Source organism: Schistocerca cancellata, chromosome 10, assembly GCF_023864275.1.
Source record: "Schistocerca cancellata isolate TAMUIC-IGC-003103 chromosome 10, iqSchCanc2.1, whole genome shotgun sequence".
In the NCBI taxonomy this organism is placed as follows: domain Eukaryota; kingdom Metazoa; phylum Arthropoda; class Insecta; order Orthoptera; family Acrididae; genus Schistocerca; species Schistocerca cancellata.
This window is the reverse complement of record NC_064635.1, coordinates 216,455,706-216,473,398: the sequence shown is the minus strand read 5'-3', so window position 1 is coordinate 216,473,398 and position 17,693 is coordinate 216,455,706. Positions and strand designations below refer to the sequence as shown.

The following is a 17,693-nucleotide window of genomic DNA, read 5'->3' as shown; positions in this document are numbered from 1 at the left end:
CTGTTCTTCCAGAACTACAATTTCTGCTTCACGACTGTTTCACAGAATTCGACCATACAACCTTCTTTCCTCTATAATTATTACAATCTTGTCTGTTTTCTTCTCTGCAAATGGAACTTATTACAAAAATTTTGGTTTATACGATTGTATGTTACCAAAGAAGTACTTAGTTTGATCGTGAAAAATTAAAAACTTCGTAAATAAGAAATTCTGAAGCATAGCGATTGTATTTATGTGTGTGATGTCTGCTGTTTCGGGCATGTCCGAAAGGACGGGCACCATTCATGACCCTGGAGCCGTATGTAAACATGAAGGAAGAGGAACTTCGACATCAGCCGCAATTGGGCATTGAAATAAATCCTGTGCCGAGAAGTGAAAATTTGCGCTCGGGGCTCGAACGCGGATTTGCAACTTATCGTGAGCGGTCACGACAACCACTTCGGCCATCCGAGCACGTTTTCCGTCCGACCCGCATTCCCACAGGTCTGCCAACAATACAGACGTAGTGCCCCTCGCCCATTATGCTCATTGCTCGTAGCCTCACCTCATTCCCGCTAGAGGTCGAACGAAGAATGCATGCGTACTGAAGGTTATGATTGTTTGCCGTTAAGACGCATTTATTTACATGTGTGCTGTCAGTTCTTTCGGACTTACATATGTGATCAAAAGTATCCGGACACCTGTTTAATTAGGGCAAAACATGGATAATACTGCCAACAGCAGTTTATTTTATCACAGTTTACAAGTTTATTTTATCACAGCGTGTACATTTATTTGATTTCACACAAACACACACACAACACTTAAAATGCGCGAACGGCCCATACAATCGGTCAGATACCGACTACCTGAACTTCATTTTAATGCTCACACAAAAGACGATTACTTAAAACCTCTGAGGAACAAAATTACAGTTTAATACACTACAGCATTTAATTAATACAGTTCACACAGCTCGTATAAAAAATTCCCTATTATTATAACTCCATCTCCCACACAGCTCAAATTCACGAGCAGAATCTTTTGATAATAATTGAGTTTAAACAGCAGTAACCTCCATTTGCATTATAATGCAGCGTAGGAAATAAGTATACCACAACCTTCACATCGCTTTCACTTAGCCAAATACTCAAAACAGTCACATCAAAATATCCTCATAGCGCTCTGTATATAAAGAGAGTAATTTTGCATTTGTTGGAATCTTAGCATCTGTTAATTTGTTAAGTAAATCTAAGCTGTTCTTAATGCTATATTTACCTGTGAAGTTCACTTTTCTCCTCAAAATGGTGACTATCCTCCTGGCAATATTGTGTACTGGAGCTTGCGTTGCAGGTACCATCGGTCGGTTCGTAATTACTGGCTTGCTGAATATGGGTAAGCCATACAGATGTGGAGTCCTCGGATTCATTTGAAAAATTCTCTAATAAACATATTCTGAAACATGTTTACTATCGGCGTAACCTAGTCACTGTATTAAGCTGTTGGGCCTTTCTATACTTTTTGTAGCTGTACTGATGAAAAATTCTTCGACTCTGCTGGTGTACACGGACGTGAGTAATGTTGTGGGACAGCGATATGAAGATGTACACACGGCGGTAGCATCGCGTACACACGGTACAAAAGGACAGTCCGTCGGCGAACCTGCCACTCGTACTGTCGTGATTCCTGTGGAAAGGTTTCCGACGTGTCATGGCCACACGACGGGAATTAACAGACTTTGAAAGCGGAATGGCAGTCGGAACTGGACACATCGAACATTCCGTTCGGAAATCTTCAGGGAATTTGGTATTCCGAGATTCACAATGTCAGGAGAGGGCCGAGAATACCGAATTTGAGGCGTCAACTCTCACCGTGGATGGCGCACTGGCCGACGGCCTTCACTTGGCGTCTGCGTAAAGTCGTCAGTGCTAACAAGGGAACCTCCCCATCGCACCCCCCTCAGATTTAGTTATAAGTTGGCACAGTGTATAGGCCTTGAAAAACTGAACACAGATCAATCGAGAAAACAGGAAGAAGTTGTGTGGAACTATGAAAAAAATAAGCAAAATATACAAACTGAATAGTCCGTGCGCAAGATAGCAACTTCAAGGATGGTCTGAGTTGAGGAGCGCCGTGGTCCCGTGGTTAGCGTGAGCAGCTGCGGAACGAGAGGTCCTTGGTTCAAGTCTTCCCTCGAGCGAAAAGTTTACGTTCTTTATTTTCGCAAAGTTATGATCTGTCCGTTCGTTCATTGACGTCTCTGTTCACTGTGATAAGTTTAGTCTCTGTGTTTTGCGACCGCACCGCAAACTTACAGTTCGGAAAATATTCATTGACCTCGTTATTGAAGTCGCGAGCTATATTTGCTGAATTCATATTGCGCACGCAATACATCTCACGTATTTAATGCACTCTCGTCCAAAGTAGCGAACAGTCAACTGCCAGCCAGGGAGCCTCGTTAGCAGGAATACTCTCTCTTCCGTGCGCTGTAGTCGACTGACGACGTGTGTTTCGATGTTTGTTTAGGTGTGGCGTCCCCAAACTACGGCGCAGCTACCTCGCATCGGACGGACGGACGGACAGATAATAATTGTTTGAAAATAAAAAATTAAACTTTTTCACTCGAGGGAAAACTTGAACCAGGGACCTCTCGTTCGGTAGCTACTCACGCTAAGCACGGGACCACGGCGCTCCTGAGCTCACGCTATCCTTGATGTTGCCAATCTTGCGCATGGACTACTCAGTTTGTATATTTTGCTTACTTTTTTCATAGTTCCACACAACTTCTTCCTGTTTTCTCGACTGATCTGTGTTCAGTTTTTCAAGGCCTATCCACTGTGCCAACTTATAACTAAATCTGAGGGGGGTGCGATGGGGAGGTTCCCTTGTAAGAGACAAGCAACACTGCGTCACATAACCACAGAAATCAATGTAGGTCGTACGAAGAATTTGACGTTAATGATTTATGGCAGCAGACGACATCAGTGGCAGCGCCTGCCCTGGGATGGCGATCGTATTGCCTGGGCGCTAAACGACTGGAGAACCGTGGGCTGGTCAGACGAGTCCTGGTTACAGTTGATAAGAGCTGATGGCAGGGTTCGAGTGTGGTGCGGGCCTCACGGAGCCGTGGACCCAGGCTGTCAACCAGACACTGTGAGAGCTGGTGGTGGCGCCGCGCCGCACTGGTGTATGTTGCGTTTATCTTGAACAGACTGCGTCCTCTGGACCGCCTGAACCGATCTTTGCTCACAAATGGTTGTGTTCGGCTACCTAGACACGACTTGCAACCATTCACGGACTTCATGTTCCAAAACAACGATGGAATTTTTATGGATGACAGTGCTTCATGTCACTGGGACACAAGTCCACGATTGGATTGAAGAACACTCTGTAGTCCAAAGTTTGATGGCAGAAAGTATAAAATTAAAATTTAAGGTGTTGAATTTCTCCACTGGCTGTCCACCGTTCGACAATTTCTGGATTGGAGTTTAACGTTCAATTAGGGCAAAACATAGATAATAGTGTCAACAGCACACACCATTTCCAAATTTATTACATCACATATTAATTTTAGATCACACACACACACACACACACACACACACACACACACACACACACACACGTAAAATGCGCGAATGGCCCCTACAATCTGTCAGATACCGTCTGCCTGAACTTCATTTTAATCCTCACACAAAAGACGATTGCTTATATTACAGTTTGATACACTGCAGCATTTAATTATTACAGTTCACACAGTTCTTATCAAGAATTCCCTCTCATTAAAACTTCATCTCCCACACGGATCAAATCCACGAGCACAGTCTTTTGATAATCCACGGGTTTTAATACAGCAGTAACCTCCATTACCATTATAACGCACCGTAGGAAATTAGTATACCACAGCCTTCACATCGCTTTCACTTAACCAAATACTCAAAACAGTCATATCAAAATATCCTCATAGCACTCTGTATATATTCTCGCGTCCTCTTTTTGACACAGCAATGCGTATTATCTTGTTTAAGCAACAAAATATCATCAATATTCACAAAATATTAGATAAAATATATCCCTAATTGGCCATCGGATAACTTTACATAGAGAAAATACTTTCAAATTATCTTATTAATTACAACCTAGACAATACCTATACACACTGAAAACAGAAACAGTTCTACACTTTGTCAGAAGACATACATTAACAACAAAAGCGATATTTTACACAATAAAATTGCAGAATCAACAAATTATTGCACATACAGATCAGTATGTCCGTGTTAATAGGAAAATGTCCGTTTGAACCGCTCGTCATCACAAAAGGTGCAGCTAGTGCCCACCAGCAGTGTGCACAGTGACGTGGGCTGCCTGCTGGAGGCGGTAGGGCAGCCACGGTCAGGTGGACGGCGTGGGCGCTGGCAGGCGGTGCTCCGCAGCAGAAAGCAGAAGCACCTCCTGACGATGACCAGCAAGACCTCGAGCTCCAACCGTGCGAATGGTGGTGGTACGTGCTGGGAGCCTCCAGAGGCATGAAGGAAGCCCTGACTGTCCAGTGTGCACGGCACTGAGTGAGCGTTGCGCTCCAGGCCGTCTCGGCACCAGTGTGGCAGGAAGTGGGAGCGCTCCAGGGTGGCGGCCAGGAAGACCCTGAGTCACTGTAGTGTGGAGTGCGGTGGTACGCAGTGGCCTGCCACAGAGGTATGCAAAAGTATCCGCCTGCATGGATACTGTACACTGGGTCCCTGCACAGGTAGAAGACGCAGAGGAGGCCCTGATGAGCTGGATAGTGTGCTGTCTGATAGAGAGTACCTCGTCTGCCAGGTCTGTTCCAGCAGCTGCACTGCACAAAGAAGAAGTGCCTGAGGCCATTGGCCAGGAAGACCTCGATCAATATCAGTGTTTTTTATTTTGGGCCACTTTGGGAAGATTAAAGATCTGAAGACTGATTAACTGGAACTTGTTTAATCCAGTGGAGAATATACTGTGTGCACAGTCATGTGTGTTGCCTGCTGGAGGCACCTGCAGATACGGTAGGGGAACTACGATCAGGTGGACGGTGTGGACGCTGGCAGGCGTTGCTCTGTCCTCTGGGTCATTTAGCTGCTCTGCAGCAGAACAGAAGCACCTCCTGATGATGACCATCAAGACCTGTTGTAGTAAGGGGAAACACATCAGAATTGCTGCAGTACGGACAGTGACGATTTTGGTCTTCTCGAAGACACAAACGAGACGTCCATCAGACAGATGATCTATAGGCTGACGGAGAATGTATTGTTCTACAGGTCCTTATAGTGGGCATGTAGCAGGAAACTAAATCTCCTCTGGGTACTGGAGACTGAGGGCTCTGGCAATATTGAGGGTGAGCTATGCGATAAGACCCCGGATAGGCACACGAGAGCCCCTGATTGAATGGAATGCTCGAATGTACGGTGTGAAGGGTGACGGAAAGGATGCAGCGTTCCAAGTCCTCCCAGTGGCAGACAGCAGAAGGACCTCCGGACATTGAGGCCCGCGGGTGTGCCGGGTGGTGGTGCTACGGGCCAGACTCTTGCAGAGGCACACAGTAGACCTGGATCGGCTGGATGCTGTGTAGGGTGACGGAGACGGCGGCGTTCTCCAGGTCCTCCCTGCGGCTGTGCGGCAGGAGCCGGAGTCGCCTCAAGACGGTCGCCAGGAAGACTTTCATCTCGAGGCGCGCGTACTGGGAGCCCACGCAGTTGCGTGCGCCCAGTCCGAACGGCAGGTAGCTGCAGGGGTGGCCCTCGCCGACTCGTCCCTCCAGGAAGCGCGAAGGGTCGAACCTCAGCGGGTCTGGGAAGAACTGCGGCAGGCGGTGCGTGAGGAAGGGCATCACACCCAGCATCGCGCCCTTTGGGACCAGTACCCTCCCTCCGGACAACCAGATGTCCTCCGTGACCATCCGAGGGAGCACCGGAACCACCGGGAACAGCCGCAGCGTCTCCTGTGGCACCATCCCAGGCACTGACACACTGATTCAGTACATAGGCTTCTCCTTTCCTAAGGTACCGACAACCCCCTACCCCAGATCCCATAAGGAATCGAAGACCCGTGTATAAAACAGCATCAGACGACTGTTCCTTTGCAAATTGGCTGACTTGTAAAATATAAGATCTTAAGCAGTTAAAACCATTATGGTTGAAAACACAAAACAGTTATTACGTTGGTTTTATTAGTTTCGAGTTATTCACCCGTAGACTAGTGAAAAAGTCGATACCATTTTTTTTAATCTGTAGGTAAGCATAGGCTATATATTTTCTTTATTTGTTTAGTTATTTAACCTGATCTCATTAGGATGCAGCACCATTTTATATCATAGTTACCTAAGAAATAGCTATTTTAATATGGCAGTGTCTGAGTAAATATCAGTAAATAACACTGACTATGAAATGGCAGTACTTCTACTACTGCTGCTGCTGGTACTAGTAATAATAATAACAATAATAATAATAATGACAATAATGACAATAATCACATGTGAGGTTGTTGGACCCTACATCCTGCGCCTCCCCAAGAGGCAGATAGGGAAAGCCTCCCAGATATTGCTGGTACTGAGCAAATCAAATACTCGGGGCGGACCAAATACCAACGCAATTCAAAATCCAGACACGTCTGAGTGAATATCACAGGTACTCTTATCAGTGTCTGATAGTTCAGTGAGCTTGGCTGAAAATGTTATGTTCAAAGGCCTCAGCAACCTCTGGTCCTATCTAGTCCTGGTACTGACTAGGCCAAACCAGTAAAACACAAGCAATCATAAACTGCGCAAGCAGATTCAACTTTAGCCCAGGAGGTACACAGTCCACCCGTCAAATGGACTTTCGGAGTCCGGAGAGTCCACGGCACATAAAATCTGGTAAACTTCCTTACAAGCAGAAAACTTTCATTGGAACTCTAAACATCAATACACTGACCCACACAGGAAAATTACATAATCTCTCTCAAGAAATCCACCGACAAAAAATTCTCAAACTTGCTCTACAAGAAACACGACTGACTGACAATGAAACCATGGGCTACTGAAAGTACCACATCTTCAAGAGAAAAACACAACAGAAGGTCGCGAAAGGCGCACCGACCTTCGGAATGACCTTCCTTGTACACAAATCCATCATCAACTCCGTTAAATAAATCACACCCATCAACAGTCGACTCATGACCATGCGCATTCAGAATGCCAATAAAATTTATATATGATCATCAATGAGCATCCGGCCACCAATATCGAAAACAAGGAAATCCCGAAACCGTCGACAAAGTTTGGAACAAGCTCGAAAAAGCTATGAGCAAAATTCATCAACACGACTTGAAGATCCTAATGGGAGACTTCCACACTCAACTCGGGGCACAAAAACTTATCAAAAATTAATCGGCAAAAATTCTGCGCACCAAAACACTAACACTAACGTCACACGTCTGACTGAAGTACGCCAACAATTCAATCTCAAAGTTATGGCCACCCACATCAGAAAACCCGCACAAAAACAGAAAACATGGCGATACCCAGAATGAGATTTTCATTCTGCAGTGGAGTGTGCGCTGATATGAAGCTTCCTGGCAGATTAAAACTGTATGCCGGACCGAGACTCGAACTCGAAAGCTTTGCCTTTCGTGGGCAAGTGCTCTACCAACTGTGGCTAAGCCATGTCTCCGCAATATCTTTTCTTCTGGGAGTGCTAGTTCTGCAAGGTTCGCAGGAAAGCTTCTGTGAAGTTTGGAAGGTAGGAGACGAGGTACTGGCAGAAGTAAAGCTGTGAGTACGAGGCGTGAGTCGTGCTTGGGTAGCTCAGATGGTAGAGCACTAGCCCGCAAAAGCAAAGGTCCCAAGTTCGAGTCTCGGTCTGGCACACAGTTTTAATCAGCCAGGAAGTTTCATGGCGATACCCAATCCTACATCTTAGTGAATATCAGATCGACCATGTAGCCATCTCCTACGCCCACTACAGTGTTATCCACGACATTCAAGTCCGAAGAGATGCGAACTCAGACTCGGACAACAATCTCACCCGAGCTAAAGTAAAATTCTCTCCCAAGAGAGTACAACATAAGAAACAGCATATCCAAAAGTTCGACACATATAGAATTCAAGAAACAAAAATCACAGAAGAATGTGAAAAAGAACCGACAAATAACTGGACTGATTTCTGTAATAAAATAATCAGAAAAGCCAAAGAATTAATCCCATTAAGAAAAAAGCAAAGCACCCTTGGAGGGATTCCAACTGCAACGAAGCCATCATCAATCGCCGAATCGCCTTTCAAAACACAACAGCAACAAATCGCCGGAAACCCTATGACACTTCGAGACAAACAGAACGATCAGGAAAATCAAACGCTAGTACTTCAGAAATTATAACAGTAGAAAATTCTATAGACCTTTCGCTAACAGAATTGAAGGCTACTCAAAACAAAATTTGACCTAGAAGAAAAAAGATGGAAAACTCGGACTCACCGACCAAGAAAACTGCAAAGAGCTGGCACACTACTTTTCCGACCTTCTCAGTTGCCCTGAACCAGTCCAACGATTCCCACACACATCCCCCAGTCACATGAAACCCTCCGCTGATCCATCGACACAAGAAGCAATCCGACACCACATCACAAAACTGAAGAACGAAAGGACATCAGGAGAAGATGAGATCACCGCAGAATTACTGAAAAATCTTGGCTACGGTCGCAGGTTCGATTCCTGCCTGGGACATGGATGTGTGTGATGTCCTTAGGTTAGTTAGGTTTAAGTAGTTCTAAGTTCTAGGGGACTGAGGACCTCAGATGTTAAGTCCCATAGTACTCAGAGCCATTTGAACCATTTTGAAAAATCTTGGCACATGATTATTACAGGAAATCACACAGATCATTCAGAACATACGGTGACTGGATATGCGCACTCGTCCACCCATTTCACAAAAAAGGACACAAATCTGATGTAAATAACTGCGGAGGGGTCTCCCTCCTTTCCGTTCCTTACAAAGTCCCCTCCGCTTGCCTCTTACAACGCGCACGAGAGAACAACTCAAGCAGGGTTCAGACCACACAGATCAGGCACCGACAAATTTTCTGTCTGGAGTCTACACCGAAAATTCGAGCTACACGAAATCCTCCACCCAGCTGCACATTTGTCGAATTCAGGAAAGCTTATGGCTCCGTCAACCGACAATCCCTGTTTAATATACTCAAATAAAACACTCTGGATGCAAAAACACAACGGCTCATCCAACAAAGAATAAATTCAACGGAGAAATTTCACAACCTTTTTGCATCAAGACTGGCGTGCGGCAGGGCGATGGCATCTCCCCACTACTTTCCAGCATAGTTTTAGACAATATCGTGAGAGAATGGGAACAAGAACAGAAAAATCGAAACATCTGGAGACCAATCAGGCTAGGAAAAGAAAAGGATGACATCGACGTCAAATGGTAGCCCTCGCTGACGACCTCGCGATCCTTTCTGATGACGAGCAAACAACACTCCATCAGACTGAAGTCCTCAAAGAACGTGCCGGGAAAGTTAGACTGCAAATTTCTTTTTCTAAAACCGAATTCATGGCTGTTGTTGTTGTGGTCTTCAGTCCTGAGACTGGTTTGATGCAGCTCTCCATGCTACTCTATCCTGTGCAAGCTTCTTCATCTCCCAGTACCTACTGCAACCTACATCCTTCTGAATCTGCTTAGTGTATTCATCTCTTGGTCTCCCTCTACGATTTTTACCCTCCACGCTGCCCTCCAATACTAAATTGGTGATCCCTTGATGCCTCAAAACATGTCCTACCAACCGATCCCTTCTTCTGGTCAAGTTGTGCCACAAACTTCTCTTCTCCCAAATCCTATTCAATACTTCCTCATTAGTTATGTGATCTACCCATCTAATCTTCAGCATTCTTCTGTAGCACCACATTTCGAAAGCTTCTATTCTCTTCTTGTCCATACTAGTTATCGTCCATGTTTCATTTCCATATATGGCTACACTCCATACAAATACTTTCAGAAACGACTTCCTGACACTTAAATCTATACTCGATGTTAACAAATTTCTCTTCTTCAGAAACGATTTCCTTGCCATTGCCAGTCTACATTTTATATCCTCTCTACTTCGACCATCATCAGTTATTTTACTCCCTAAATAGCAAAACTCCTTTACTACTTTAAGTGTCTCATTTCCTAATCTAATTCCCTCAGCATCACCCGACTTAATTCGACTATATTCCATTATCCTTGTTTTACTTTTGTTGATGTTCATCTCATATCCTCCTTTCAAGACACTGTCCATTCCATTCAACTGTTCTTCCAAGTCCTTTGCTGTCTCTGACAGAATTACAATGTCATCGGCGAACCTCAAAGTTTTTCCTTCTTCTCCAAGACTTTTAATACCTACTCCGAATTTTTCTTTTGTTCTTTACTGCTTGCTCAATATACAGATTGAATAACATCGAGGATAGGCTACAACCCTGTCTCACTCCTTTCACAACCACTGCTTCCCTTTCATGCCCCTCGACTCTTATAACTGTTATCTGGTTTCTGCACAAATTGTAAATAGCCTTTCCCTCCCTGTATTTTACCCTTGCCACCTTTAGAATGTGGAAGAGATTATTCCAGTCAACATTGTCAAAAGCTTTCTCTAAGTCTACAAATGCTAGAAACGTAGGTTTGCCTTTCCTTAATCTTTCTTCTAAGATAAGTCGTAAGGTTAGTATTGCCTCACGTGTTCCAACATTTCTACGGAATCCAAACTGATCTTCCCCGAGGTCCGCTTCTACCAGTTTTTCCATTCGTCTGAAAAGAATTCGCGTTAGTATTTTGCAGCTGTGACTTATTAAACTGATAGTTCGGTAATTTTCACATCTGTCAACACCTGCTTTCTTTGGGATCGGTATTATTATATTCTTCTTGAAGTCTGAGGGTATTTCACCTGTCTCATACATCTTGCTCACCAGATGGTAGAGTTTTGTCAGGACTGGCTCTCCCAAGGCCGTCAGTAGTTCTAATGGAATGTTGTCTACTCCCGGGGACTTGTTTCGACTCAGGTCTTTCAGTGCTCTGTCAAACTCTTCACGCAGTATCGTATCTCCCATTTCATCTTCATCTACATCCTCTTCCATTTCCATAATATTGTCCTCAAGTACATCGCCCTTGTATAAACCCTCTACACAACACAACTTTAATCACAAAATATTGCACAGTAAAAAAGGTTTAACTACTTCAACTACTTAGGAGAAATTATTAAGCCTACAGGTAGAGAAATATTAGCATAAAAATTACGGGAACTCAAAATGCGAAAAGCAAGTGAGAAAGTTGCGAACACCTACAATTAAAAATGCATAAACATTAACACAAAACTTCGACATTACCCGACTGTTATCAAACGTCAAACACTCTACGCCAGCGAGACCCTAAACCTTAATTACAAAGGAGACCTCGAAAACATCAAAAAGACTGAAAGAAAAGTAATCCGAAAAATCTTTGGCCAAAACCTCACAGACGAAGGATACCGTCTACAATCACACAGAGTCACAGAAAAATATTCCAACATAGAAATCGATTTCCGCCAACGATGACTGAAATTCTACCGACGCATTATGATCCTAGAAGTAAAAACTGTGACGTACTCACAGAAACTGAAAACGACGACAGTCTTGTTAAAACAGGTCCAAATTGATCTAAGAAAATGCCAAAATTTCACCGACAGACATCGAAGACCGAAACGTCTTCAGACCTAAGGTCTACAAGTGAGAATTTTCATCAGAAGACAAAGCCAAGGTATCTAGAAGAACGTGGTCAAATGAACGTCGAGCTAAGCATAGCGAGATGATGAATCAATTCTGCAAGAATAAGGAAAATAACAGCCACAGGTCATAATTTGCTTTATGTGATCCCGTTTTTGGGTCTAAGCAGTGTAAATAAATAAATGAAATAATGACAATAATAGTAGTAATGATAGTGGCACATGTAAAATGAATTTATAGGTGTACAAAATACATGTTTTCTAGTACAGTGAGTTCTGGGGAAAGGAAATTTAAGAAGTCTGCATCAGGTAAGCGTACGGGGAAATGAGGGAGATCTGGTTGGAAACAAGGACGCACAGGACGAGTGAGTACGGGGAGAATGGTAGTCGTTATTGTTTCTCCAGGAGGTATGTTATTAACTGTCTTCTGAAGCTAGATATGTTATTCAGTTATCTAATATAACGCAGGAAGTCGTTCGGTAGAGTCATATGAAAATTACCTTCCCACAGAGATTTTCTAATTCCGTAAGTATTTATATGAACGATATTGGGACCTATTTACATTTCTTTGGAAAGTTAGTTCCTCTGCTAAGCTACGCGTCATACTATGATAAAAGTTTGTAGTTGTCTTCATCGGTATATGTTGATACTGCCTGCAAGCTGAGCACCACTCTGAGGTAATAGAAAAGAAATAAGACATTGAAATGTCATGCTAGAAACTGAAAGTAAACTGCTTGAGTAAACAACAATTAATAAGGGGGCTGTAAGCGAGAAAAAATTTAGAATACGTTTGAAAATATATTTAACGTTTGTTCAGAGTCGCGAAGCGTTCTCATTACCAAACATTGGATAAGTTCACACGTAGTTCGTCATAAGAATAAACCTGATGTACACAAAAGATACACGATGGTTGGTCAACAGCCCTAGCCCGCTTACACTGGTGTTGTTACACTCTTGGAAGTAGGTCCCACGTACGTATTAGATATCTTATTACTATGTTACGTTATATGAAACTTTAAGATGTTCCGATGTATTAACAATCATCAGTGTTTTTCTTAAGCATATTTTAGCTACGGAGTTTTTATTTTAAAATCGTGTACGTTCTGTACTTTTGTCCTCTGGCTGTCGCGCTGCCAACATGCCGGCGATCCTGGCCGCTCCTCAGTGAAACGAGCGACCCCAGACAGGCTGTTCTTAATGTTCCACAAAAGTCTGCAGGAAAGTCAGCTTTGAACTTTTCCGAGCAACTGTATTACTAAAGTTGACTACGCATGTGGGATGTATAGTCGAACTGGTAGAGTTGAGTGTTGGAATTCAGTACAGTTCGTGGATCGAGGGTTCAAATCTCGCTCTGGTTAGCCTTCTTTCTTCGTTCAGTTTGGAATATCTACATCTTTTAAATGTAAAAATCCTCAAATATTTGCCAATTAACACATATATAATCGAATTTTTTTAATGAAATATCCACGACTCCTTAAATTCTCGAATTAAATCTGATGATTCTGAGGGAGTTAGATTAGGAAATGAGACGCTTAAAGTAGTAGATGAGCTTTGCTGTTTGGGCAACAAAATAACTGAGGATACAAAATGTAGACTTGCGATGGTACGGAAAGCGCTACTGAAGAAGAGAAACTTGTTAACATCGAATATGAATTTATGTGTCGGGAAGTCCTTTCTGAAAGTATTTGTATGAAGTGTAGCCACGTAGGGATATGAAACATGGACGATAAACAATTTAGATAAGAAGAGAACAGAAGCTTTTGAAATGTGGTGCTACAGAAGAATGCTGAAGATTAGGTGGGTAGATCATGTAAGCAATGAGGAGGTACTGGGGTGAAGAGGAATTTGTGGCAAAACTTGACTAGAAGAAGGGATCGGTTGATAGGACACATTCTGAGGCGTCAAGGGATTGCCAGTTTAGTATTGGAGGAAACGTGGAGGGTAAAAATCGTAGAGGGAGACCAAGAGATGAATACACGAAGCAGATTCAGAAGGATGTAGGTTGCAGTAGGTACTGGGAGATGAAGAGGCTTGCACAGGATAAAGTAACATGGAGAGCTGCATCAAACCAGTCTTTGGACCGAACACCATAACAACGCAACAACTTGTTTCTATTAGGTCTACAACTTTGCTTCCGCCGTGTTTTCCTCAAAGTTCGAAACTCTGTTGTAGAAAACTTACAACAAAATTTACGATTCAAAGTACTGGTGATCGCTGGCCAGAACTTTCTCGCAGCTTTTGGGCAGCGTAAGAATCCCGCGGTGGCAGAACTGGGCGCCTCTGGGGAGAGTCCTTGACCCGATGCTATTCTGCACTTGTTCAGACACGGTCGGAAGTGGTGGTCGGCGCTTGCGCGGCCGTGCGCCACTGGTTCAGAGAAGTTGGCGCTCGGCGGGAGCCACGTCTCGGCGTCTCCACGTACGTCCTGATGGGTTTTGCGACATGGGACCGCGCACTGCTGTGCTGCAGAATCACCTGCCCGTGTCTGTCGTCTGTCGCTGCGCTGTGGCCGTTCGTCGTTCAGTGCTCGGCGCAGAAGCATCGGCTGCGTTCAGTGCTCGGCGCAGAAGCATCGGCTGCTTTCGATAACTGCCTCTCGTGACTGTTCCTGTCGGTCTCAGTAGCGTCTAAAACCTTCTCTCCTCCACCGCCATGTCGACGTCAAAACCAGCGTTCTTTAAGCATCGAAACTATTCTCTGCACTTTCTTTCACTGTTAGGTGCCTCACCTTAAGTCTTACCCATCATTTAATGAGCCTCAGGCGCATACTTCGTCATGTTAAAGCAGAAAAAAGCTTCTCACAAATGATGAGAACTGGATTTTTAAGTTGATATATTCAATTGAGAATAACTTTAGGATGCTGAGCTGTGTTACTGATCAAGTTACGTGCTAGAGAAACTAAAATTGCAATTTAACCACGGCTACTCAAAGGAGATAGGAAGCTAGGGATCTTTGCTGATGGACAAACTTGTGGTTGGTACACAGTTTTAATTTCAACTAATGGACAAATTTCATTATTACAGAATTATAGAATTAGAAACACAATATAAAAAATTTATTCGGACCTTCGTCTTCTTAAGAAAATATTCAACTGACTTTAGTCATCTACACCCTCCCCCTTAAAAAAAAAAAAAAAACACAAGCGGAATTATCACTGATCAGTCTGGCCTAGCAACGGAAGACAGCAAAACGAAAGCTGAAATTTTAAATTTATTGTTTGAGAAATCTTTCACGCAGGAGGATCGTACAAACAGACCGCCGTTTGAGTCTCGTATAGATTCCCGCATGGAGGACATAGTTATAGACATCCCTGGGGCTGTGAAGCAGCTGAATGGGATGGAAATAAATAAATCGCCAGGTCCTGATGGGATTCCAATTAGGTTGTGCCGCATTGGCTCCTTACTTAGCTTGCATTTATCGCGAATCTCTTGCCCAACGTAAAGTGCCGAGCGACTGGAAAAAGCGCAGGTGACGCCTGTATATAAGAAGGGTAGAAAGACGGATTCTCAAAATTACAGACCGATATCCTTAACATCGGTTTGTTGCAGGATTCTCGAACATGTCCTCAGTTTGAATATAATGAATTTCCTTGAGACAGAAAAGTTGCTGCCCATGCATGAGCACGGCTTTAGAAAGCATCGCTCCTGCGAAACGCAGCTCGCCCTTTTTCCACATGATATCTTGCGAACCATGGATGAAGGGTATCAGACGGATGTCATATTCCTTGACATACGGAAAGCGTTTGAATCGGTGCCCCACTGCAGACTCCTAACTAAGGTACGAGCATATGGGATTGGTTCCCAAGTATGTGAGTGGCTCGAAGACTTCCTAAGTAATAGAACCCAGTACGTTGTCCTCGATGGTGAGTGTTCATCGGAGGTGAGGGTATCATCTGGAGTGCCCCAGGGAAGTGTGGTAGGTCCGCTGTTGTTTTCTATCTACATAAATAATCTTTTGGATAGGGTGGATAGCAATGTGCGGCTGTTTGCAGATCATGCTGTGGTGTACGGGAAGGTGTCGTCGTTGAGTGACTGTAGGAGGATACAAGATGACTTGGACAGGATTTGTGATTGGTGTGAAGAATGGCAGCTAACTCTAAATATAGATAAATGTAAATTAATGCAGATGAATAGGAAAAAGAATCCCGTAATGTTTGAATACTCCATTAGTAATGTAGCGCTTGACACAGTCGCGTCAATTAAATATTTGGGCGTAACATTGCAGAGCAATATGAAGTGGGACAAGCATGTAATGGCAGTTGTGGGGAAGGCGGATAGTCGTATTCGGTTCTTTGGTAGCAATTTGGGAAGATGTGGTTCATCGGTAAAGGAGACCGCTTATAAAACACTAATACGACCTATTCTTGAGTACTGCTCGAGCGTTTCGGATCCCTATGTCGGATTGAGGGAGGACATAGAAGCAATTCAGACGCGGGCTGCTAGATTTGTTACTGGTAGGTTTGACCATCACACGATTGTTACGGAAATGCTTAAGGAACTCGGGTGGGAGTCTCTAGAGGAAAGGAGGCGTTCTTTCCGTGAATCGCTATTGAGGAAATTTAGAGAACCAGCATTTGAGGCTGACTGCAGTACAATTTTACTGCCGCCAACTTATATTGCGCGGAAAGACCACAAAGATAAGATAAGAGAGATTAGGGGTAGTACAGAGGCATATAGGCAGTCATTTTTCCCTCTTTCTGTTTGGGAGTGGAACAGGGAGAGAAGACGTTAGTTGTGGTACGAGGTACACTCCGACAGGCACCGTATGGTGGATTGCGGAGTATGAAGTAGATGTAGATCAAGTCTTTAAATTTCGGACGCTTGTCCTTCACCAAACTTAGGAAAACAATGTGATTAGATCATGAATTAATATAACAAACAGTATTTTAAAAATAATAATTAGATCTGATTGCGAAAGGATCACAGACAGTCACCACCATAAGCACACCGTTAAGTTCATTGCTGACGTAGCCAAAATTTACACAACACTAATGATTCACCTCGAGTTACTTATGTATAGATCTCGTCCGTCCCGGCGGACAGGCCGGATATTTAACTAAAGGATGGAAGCGCGGCTTATAGACGGTGGTACTCGGAACAAACGAGTCGAAAGCAACCGCCAAGCAATTTCGAAGATGATCATGCTGCAAGCCGGGGCAGAAAACACGCCGAACGCACACACGATCTCAGTCTGCCCGCCAAGGCGACAAACCCGATCTGCCCCACATACCACACAATTTCTGAATAAAACGTTCTCGGTTTTCCAGCCGCGTCAATTTAAATAAAATGCTCGAGCTTTCGATGGCCATCTCCGCCATCGTTGTCAGGAGTTCACTGACTGCCGGGGCTGTTATGGTCTCTCGCTTATATAGGCATGATGACATCATCAGCAGCCAATCAGATCGATCCAACGTGGCGCGCGCGCGCAAGTCGACCCGGGCAGCTGGCGGAGCTGTTATTGCCCGTGGCAGCACCGGTGACGTCAGGTGGCGCCAGGGGCAGGCGCCACGTGTGAAACTGCCGCTCCCGCGTCGCGCTATCTGTCCCTGCTTTCTTGCGATGTGAAACGCCCGTCCCCATGCCCTGCTGAGTGTGTATTAGAGATGGGGGATCCGCTCTTGAACTAATTCATAGAGTTGAATCTTTCAAAGGAGTGAACAATCAGTGATTCAGAAAAAAAGACCGGTAGCTCCAAACGTTTCCCACGGCAGAGAGAGAGAGAGAGAGAGAGAGAGAGAGAGAGAGAGAGAGAGAGCGAGAGACGGAGCATATCAGCAGCGCCTCTGCTGGTCACAGCACAGTGCACGCCACACAACACAGCCAGCGCCGGCCTCTGCCCTGCTTCTACCTTGGCTGCCTGCATTGTGCAGTGCCCCATTGGATTTTGTGTTTCACATATGCCGTGCCGTCTCTGTGCGTCGTCTGCCGCTTGCAGTGTCTGGCGCAGCTTAACTTTGCATCGCACTCTGTCGGCGATCGT

The 17,693-nt window shown here is 44.4% G+C and overlaps 1 protein-coding gene across 4 annotated transcripts in view; it reads right to left on the bottom strand.

Annotated features, from left to right (window-relative positions):
* Window positions 1-2,850: 2,850 nt before the first annotated feature.
* Window positions 2,851-17,693, bottom strand: part of LOC126106404 (cytochrome P450 4C1-like) — a 160,736-nt gene continuing 145,893 nt past the window's right edge. For all 4 annotated transcript variants that reach the window (XM_049912675.1, XM_049912674.1, XM_049912676.1 and 1 more), the window contains one exon: window positions 2,851-5,941. In XM_049912675.1, the coding sequence (XP_049768632.1) occupies window positions 5,513-5,941 (429 nt within the window). In that variant the 3' untranslated portion in view covers window positions 2,851-5,512. The remainder of the gene's footprint in view (window positions 5,942-17,693) is intronic.